At 38.8% G+C, this 7,813-nt stretch overlaps 1 protein-coding gene across 16 annotated transcripts in view; it reads left to right on the plus strand.

Moving 5' to 3' along the window:
- Positions 1-7,813, plus strand: part of REPS2 (RALBP1 associated Eps domain containing 2) — a 183,111-nt gene that overhangs the window by 77,042 nt on the left and 98,256 nt on the right. For all 16 annotated transcript variants that reach the window (XM_006157965.3, XM_014591378.2, XM_027775465.1 and 13 more), the window contains 2 exons: positions 2,826-2,889; positions 6,483-6,625. In XM_006157965.3, coding sequence (XP_006158027.1) covers positions 2,826-2,889; positions 6,483-6,625 — 207 coding nt within the window. The remainder of the gene's footprint in view (positions 1-2,825; positions 2,890-6,482; positions 6,626-7,813) is intronic.

Genomic DNA, 7,813 nt, shown 5'->3' on the forward strand with positions numbered 1-7,813 from the left:
TCTCTCTCTCTCTCTCTCTGTCTGTCTCTCTCTGGAAAGCACATGTGCCTTCTGGCAATTAAAAAAAAAGCAAATACATATACCTGTATATACCTGTCTTGTGTGTGTGTGTGTGTGTGTGTGTGTGTGTGTGTGTCCGTCTTGTCTCAGATAAATGGGAGAATGCCATTTACACTTTTCTCCATCTTGTGTTTTTCACTGAACAGTATACCCTGGTGATTACTCCATAACAGTATGTAGAGATACTCTCTGTTCTCTTTTGTAGCTATATACTACTAGATTGTTTGAATGTGTAATCATTTATTCAGCTAGTCTCGTGTTGGGATTATTTCTAGTCTTTTGCTATCAGAAATGTTTCTGTCGTAATAGCCGTTTGCATGTCTTTTGGCATTTTTTTCAGTGTATCTTTGGATAAATTGCAAGTGGGATTACTGGATCAAAGGTTAAATCCGTATGTGATTTTGCTAGATATTGCAACACGCTTCTTCACAACGGTTGTGTCATTATGTAATCCCACTAGCATTGTATGAGTATGCCTGTTTCCCCACAGTCTTGTTATCAGAGCATGTCATCTTACTTTTGTATTTTTTCCCATCTTGATAGGCAAGAAATTGTATATGTGTATGGTTTTAATTTACAGATCTCATATGAACAAGGTTAAACTTTTTTTTTCCACATGATTAAGAATCATTTGTATCTCTTTCTGTGAACTCTCATAGCTTTATTCATTTTTATATAGGATTGTTGGTTTTTATTTTTAAAAGATATGCATTTGTGTGTTAGCATTTTATTACTGATATATCAGTGCTTTTGTATAGCTTAGCTTATTGGTCTAAGAGGCTCCTTGTAATAAAAAGTCTGAATCCATTTTAGATATTTGACCACTGACAGTTTTTAAGCCTCACCCTTCCCTCTTCTTCTTTTGTACTATATATGGCTCTCCAGGAGATCCGAAAATGACTTGAGTGAGCAAGGAAAGGAGACTGGCTTGGGATTTTACAATGCTTTGGGGCTGGGGTGAAGGTGTAAATTTCCAGGATCAAAGGAAAGAGAAAAAAAAAGAGTGCTTGGGCTCTCTCTGGGGCTCCCTTCTGCAGTAGTTGGCAGCCAGGCTATAACTGAACTTGCTAGCTGTAGGCTTCCCTATGGGCTCCAGCTAACTTCTCCAGGACACTGTGGTAGAACAGTCTGTTGTCTGAAGGCCAGGCGAGTTCTTTTTCTTTTTTTAAAGAGAGGATTTTGCTATAGAGCGTGTGCACTCACTGCTGAGACAGAGAGACAGAAAGCGAGAAATCACCACTGAGGGGGGATGGCCATGCCGTAATCCTTTCTCTGTTCTCCTCTAAGGATTTTGGACATGAACACACATGTGTCTGGCTTGAGTTTTAAGCTACTGGGTCTGGGACTCAAACCATGGTCAACTACATGGGAGTCCAGCAACATAACCATTATGCCATCTGCTTGAACTGTGAGGCCAGTCCTCTAGCTGCACGTTTAGGTCTAGTTTTCTTTGGAGATAGGAGATGAAGGGGGGGGGGATGAAGGAGATGAAGGTAAGGTGTCTTTATATCTTTGTGCCTGTAAAATAGCTGGTAAGTAGGCTTGTGAGACATTTCTGACAAATGCATGACAAGGTGGCTACATTGGTAGCTGAGTCTTATGTCAGCATTATTTCCCAGACACTTTGGGGAGGGAGAAGGCTCATTGATTTATAGGGTACTTTGCCTTTGATCCTTAACAATCTACCAAAGTAAAATAAGTCTGCTCTAGGATCCATTATGTATGGATTACTATATATTCATATAGTATATAGAGATACTTTGTGTTCTCTTTTGTAGCTGTATACTACTAGATTGTTTGAATGTGTAATCATTTATTCAACTAGTCGCATGTTGGGATTTTTTAACTAAATATGGGACTGAACTATAGTCCCATAGTTTTCTTTATTTTTTTTTAAACCACAGTCAGCCATGTGGGAGTCCAGTGCCCTTAACCACCATGCACGCCACCTGCCAGCCTCAAGTCCTACAGTTTTAAGGCCATTTGAAAGACTTGTTATTGTCGTGGAAAGATTTTGGACTTCATCAGTTGCGAAGAGAGCTTGGAGCTTTTATTTGACTCTTCTGTGTGCTAGAGTTGAAGCTTTTGCTCGATGAAACTGTGTTGAGAGCTGAAAGCATAAGTAGAAATTCGACCTCAGTAAGGTCTAACATTTCGAGTACAATTGGAACTTAAAGTCATGTGACATATAAAATGGAATTTATTGCCTGATCAATTGATAATAAGAAAATGTACAATGAATAATGAAAGATTCTTAAGTTTCTCAAAGAGCAACCGGTCTCACCAAAAATATTTCCTTATATGTCTGTCTTATCTGTGTGGTGGGGTTAATGGTGTTCAATTTCTTCCTTTTGCTGAGTTTTCTATTGCAGCTGGGTACTTTTCTACCCTTTTATTCAAAGTGCCTGGCACTTAGAACAAAACTTTCAGACTTGATCAAAATTTTGAAATATGTCTTTTGAATTTTTAGGAGAATTTTGAAGAGTGGGTAAAAATGAAGCAGGAATTAAATGATAGGTTTTTCTTATGTCATGAGCATTACGTCTCTGCTTCATTTGCCTTATTCTAGTTTGCATATTATTTTAAAAGCTGTTCATATGCTACTTTAAGTCCCATGATTCATAGTTGCTTTGAGGAATTAATGTTATGTTTTGATTATACGTTGGAGATGGCTAAATGAGAAAATGATGATTCATTTGTGTGTAAGTATAAAAACTGGTGTAGATAGGTAATTAATGTCTCATTGAAATAATTGTTTTTGACAGGTTCTGTGGCCAAGAACTTCTTCACCAAATCAAAACTTTCCATCCCAGAACTCTCCTACATTTGGTAAGTACAATGAATGCCAAGTGGTATCCTACTATCATACATACCCATTCTTTAGCTCTGACCTTTGTGTTTTGAAAGGTATTTCTTTGTGTGTGCGTGTGTGTGTGTGCGTGCGTGTGTGTGTGCGTGTGTGTGTGTGTTTTAAAGTAATTTCCTAATTATTACCCTCATTTCAGTCCTTTTTCAGCCTAGGCAATTGTGAGCAGATGCAACTTTCCATCTCATATATTTTATTTTCATATTTTCCTGTTTGCGAATAAGCAGAGAACCTTGAAAAACTATTCTTTATAATTTTATAAGGCTAGGTGAACAGAATGTCTAGGAATATTTTGAAATTAAGTTTAATTTGACTATTCTGGCTGCCTTGAATTTTGGTTGCTGTGGATTGGCAGGTCCCTAATTCTACTTGCACCTGTGACACCCACCGCACCTTGCAACTGAGCCTGCGCAGCTGTGGTTCTGGAAGGCTGTGCTGGTACCGTACATCCAGATGGCTCTATCTGCATCGATGGAAACACTGAGTGCCTCTGTAAACCTGGCTGGGTGTGGGTTAGTTCTTCTCCAAAACTGGGCAGGAGATCGCTATAAATATATAATTAAAACATTGAATGTTTATGTAAAGCTTTTTTCATAGGGATTTACAAAAATTATGATAGGATTTAAAATTACTTGGGGCTGGCAGGTGGTGGTTAATTTGCTGGACTCCCACGTGGGAGACTGTAGTTCGAGCCCCAGACCTGACATTTTCCATCCCAGAACTCTCCTACATTTGGTAAGTACAATGAATGCCAAGTGGTATCCTACTATCATACATACCCATTCTTTAGCTCTGACCTTTGTGTTTTGAAAGGTATTTCTTTGTGTGTGCGTGTGTGTGTGTGCGTGCGTGTGTGTGTGCGTGTGTGTGTGTGTTTTAAAGTAATTTCCTAATTATTACCCTCATTTCAGTCCTTTTTCAGCCTAGGCAATTGTGAGCAGATGCAACTTTCCATCTCATATATTTTATTTTCATATTTTCCTGTTTGCGAATAAGCAGAGAACCTTGAAAAACTATTCTTTATAATTTTATAAGGCTAGGTGAACAGAAGGTCTAGGAATATTTTGAAATTAAGTTTAATTTGACTATTCTGGCTGCCTTGAATTTTGGCTGCTGTGGATTGGCAGGTCCCTAATTCTACTTGCACCTGTGACACCCACCGCACCTTGCAACTGAGCCTGCGCAGCTGTGGTTCTGGAAGGCTGTGCTGGTACCGTACATCCAGATGGCTCTATCTGCATCGATGGAAACACTGAGTGCCTCTGTAAACCTGGCTGGGTGTGGGTTAGTTCTTCTCCAAAACTGGGCAGGAGATCGCTATAAATATATAATTAAAACATTGAATGTTTATGTAAAGCTTTTTTCATAGGGATTTACAAAAATTATGATAGGATTTAAAATTACTTGGGGCTGGCAGGTGGTGGTTAATTTGCTGGACTCCCACGTGGGAGACTGTAGTTTGAGCCCCCGACCTGACATTTTGCTTTCCCACTCTCCCTCTCTCTCTGTCTTTGTCTCTCTCTGCTCAAATTGTATACTACTACTAAATAATAAATAAATAAACAAATAAATTACTTGTCATGTTTTGCGCATCTTATTGGAAAACTCTCTAATAATACTTGTTCATGGCAATGTATCTGGGATTCTGAGCTGCATTTAACAATACGCTCTGGTATATATGTGTGTGTGAGTGTGTGTATTTATTTATTTACAATAGGCCTTATATTAGATTTTAAAGCTAGGAAAAAAAAAAGAAATGATCATTTTGAAAAGAATCCAATGTGATTTGGCGGAATTCCCAAGTCATAACATTATCAGCATGAGACTTTCTATCTTTTGGTTGATACACATCTACAAATCTGAATGGTCTGCTCTACAGCCAGCATTTGAAGCAATTCCTTGATTCCTTACTTTTGGGACTGTGTATTTCAGGACCTTCCAGATTTGAGACAGAGGGTATGAATGATCCAAAGGAAAGTTATAGAGCTCACCTTAGAGACACTTTTTCTTGCAAGTAATAATACCTTCTGGTACAAGTTTGAGCAAGCCTTATGTCTATACTTGTCCTAGCATAAGTATACTTGTCTCTTCTTTTTATCGATATTTCTTTTTAAAATTTTTTATTGACCTTTAATCACCGTACATCTTTACGGTGTACAACATGGTTTTCCCAGTGTGAATACAGTGTGTAGTAGTCAAGTCAAAGGCATTACCATATACGTTATCATCAACAGGTAACTTTTTATTTTTGTGTCTCTTAAATGTTTTTTTTTTCTCCCGATCCCCTCTCTCCCACCCACATTGCCCACCCCTTCCTATACTGTCTCTACTATCTACAGTTGCCCTCCCTGCTATTACACCTTCCAATCTTTCAGTTTCTGCTATAGAGTGCAGACATTGGGGCCAGCAGGTGGCATGGTGGTGGTTAAGGGTGCTGGACTCCCACATGGCTAACCGCGGTTGAAGTCCTGAACCTAGTGGCTTGCTTTCTCACTTTCTCTCTCTCTCTCTCTGTTCCTCTCTGGTCAAATTAAATAAAATGAATAGATAGATAAATAGGTAAGTCAAGTTAAATGAAAATAATTTTAAAAAATTGAGTGCAGACATTTAGCATGTATTGGTGACAAGTGGGGACATACAATGTCTGTCTTTTATTGTCTGACTTACTTCACTTAATATTAAATCTTCCCTATTTGTCCACTTTGTTTCAGATGTCAGGGTCTCGGTTTTTTTTAATGGCTGAGTAGTATTCCATAGAGTACATGTGCCACAACACCTAATAAATGGTGGGGCTTATGGAATCTTACTCACTTTGGCAAGTAGGTTTCTTTTGTGCCGAGTCAATAGGTTTGTATCTTCTAATGATAAATAATGACTGAAGCAAAGAAAATTCTTTTCAAGATTCTCCATTTCTTCTTTTTTGTCCCATCCTCTTTAGCCTCCTCTGGTTGCTAGTTATCTGAAAATATAATTAAATCAATATTTTTTGCGCTTAGTTATGTTTTCCCAGGAGGGAATTCTCAAGCAATGAACATATGATGCAAAGATTTACATGAGTTGCAAAGTTCAGATTTTTCCCTTAAAGTTGAGAAATGAAGAGTGTGTTTCTGAGCTCTGAGTAAACTGCACAAGGGCTGGGACAGCTGTGCAATGACTGCGCACACCTTCCTCTGCCTGTTCTGAGTGGCAAGGTTGGGGCTCTTCATACCACGCAGCCTGAATTTACTGAATGATGGTCAACTGCCTGTGCAGTTCAGGCATCGTTTTCTGCTTATACTGTACTTTCTTGTCTCTTGTCCTCAGTGTTATCAAACAGACTTGCCAGAGAACCTGGAATATTTACACATTTATTTATAAAATGCTAGTGATACCAGTGCTGCCAGTCAGCAGTTTCTTCCTCTGAGTGACTCCCTGAGAGTTTGAGTGGGTTTGGCCAGGATGACTGGGGATCCTGCAAGGCTGTCACCAGAGAGCCTGAGAGATAGTCGCATGTACGTGTTTGGGGCTGGGTAACTTCTTTAAGTCGCGGCATACTCAAGACATCTGTTACATTTAGGGAACTCAGTGACGCTGATTGCGACGGAGCCCTGACCCTTCCTGAGTTCTGTGCTGCCTTTCATCTCATCGTGGCCCGGAAGAATGGCTATCCACTGCCTGAGGGGCTGCCTCCAACTCTGCAGCCAGAGTACCTGCAAGCAGGTAGGGCCTTGCCATAGTCGTAAACCATGGGCACTTTCCTTCCAGACCTTCTAAGACATTCTTCTTTCTTAAAATGTTGTCCAGAAACTTCAAGGAGTTCTTAGTATCTGCAGTAATTTCTTTTCTTTTCTTTTTTTTTGGGGGGGGAATAATTTTAAAAAATTATTTATTATCATCATAATCTCGTTTATATTACATTGAATCACATATAACTTTACAGTGTATTAAATTTCTTTTCCCAGAAGGCATACCATGCATATCAGTCAATACAGACACTAAAATCCCCATTTCATCATCCAATAGCTTTTAATTTTTTTCCCGATTATTATTATTATTCCAATTACTTTTTAAACAGTTAATCATTATCATTTTTCTTGTAAAAAGACTTTACCCAACATCAAATACTTCTCAGACCAATCCAGTTGAGAATACTATACATGTCATCATCAACAGGTAATAAACCATTTCTGTGTCCTGCTAATGTCATGCCTCTCTATTTGCTCTGTTTCTATTCTTCTCTCTACTCTTCTTTTCTCCCGCCCCATTTCACACTGTCTTATCTTCGTTAACTAGTTTCACTGCTTTTATGTCCTCCAATATTTCGATCTCTTCCATAGAGTGCAAATAGTCAGTATATATTAAGTGGATACATACAATATCTTTCTTTCATACCGTGACTTACTTCACTCAGCAATAGATCCTCCATTTCTGACCACTTTCTATCAAATGTCAGGGTCTAGTTGTTCTTTATGGCTAAGTAACTTCTTTAAGTTGTGGCATACTCAAGACATCTATTACATTTAGGGAACTCAGTGACGCTGAGTTTGTTTGTGGACATTTGGATTGGTTCCATGTCTTGGTGATCGTGAATAATGCTGCAATAAACATTGATGTGCAAGCGCTTTTCCAACTGAGCATTTTCCCGTCCTTTGGGTAGATACCCAGAAGTGGGATTGCTGGATCAAATGGTAGTTGTATTTGTAGATCTTTGAGGAACCTCCATATTGTTCTCCACAGTGACTGAACCACTTTACATTCCTACCAACGCTGTAGGAGAGTTCCCTTTTCACCACATCCCCACCAACACTTAACCACTTTTTATATTTTTAATCTTTGCCATTATACAGGGGTTATCTCATTGTGGTTTTAATCTGCATCTCCCTTATAATGAGGGATGTTGAGCATTTC

Source organism: Tupaia chinensis, unplaced genomic scaffold, assembly GCF_000334495.1.
Source record: "Tupaia chinensis unplaced genomic scaffold, TupChi_1.0 Scaffold000567_1, whole genome shotgun sequence".
In the NCBI taxonomy this organism is placed as follows: Eukaryota; Metazoa; Chordata; class Mammalia; order Scandentia; family Tupaiidae; genus Tupaia; species Tupaia belangeri.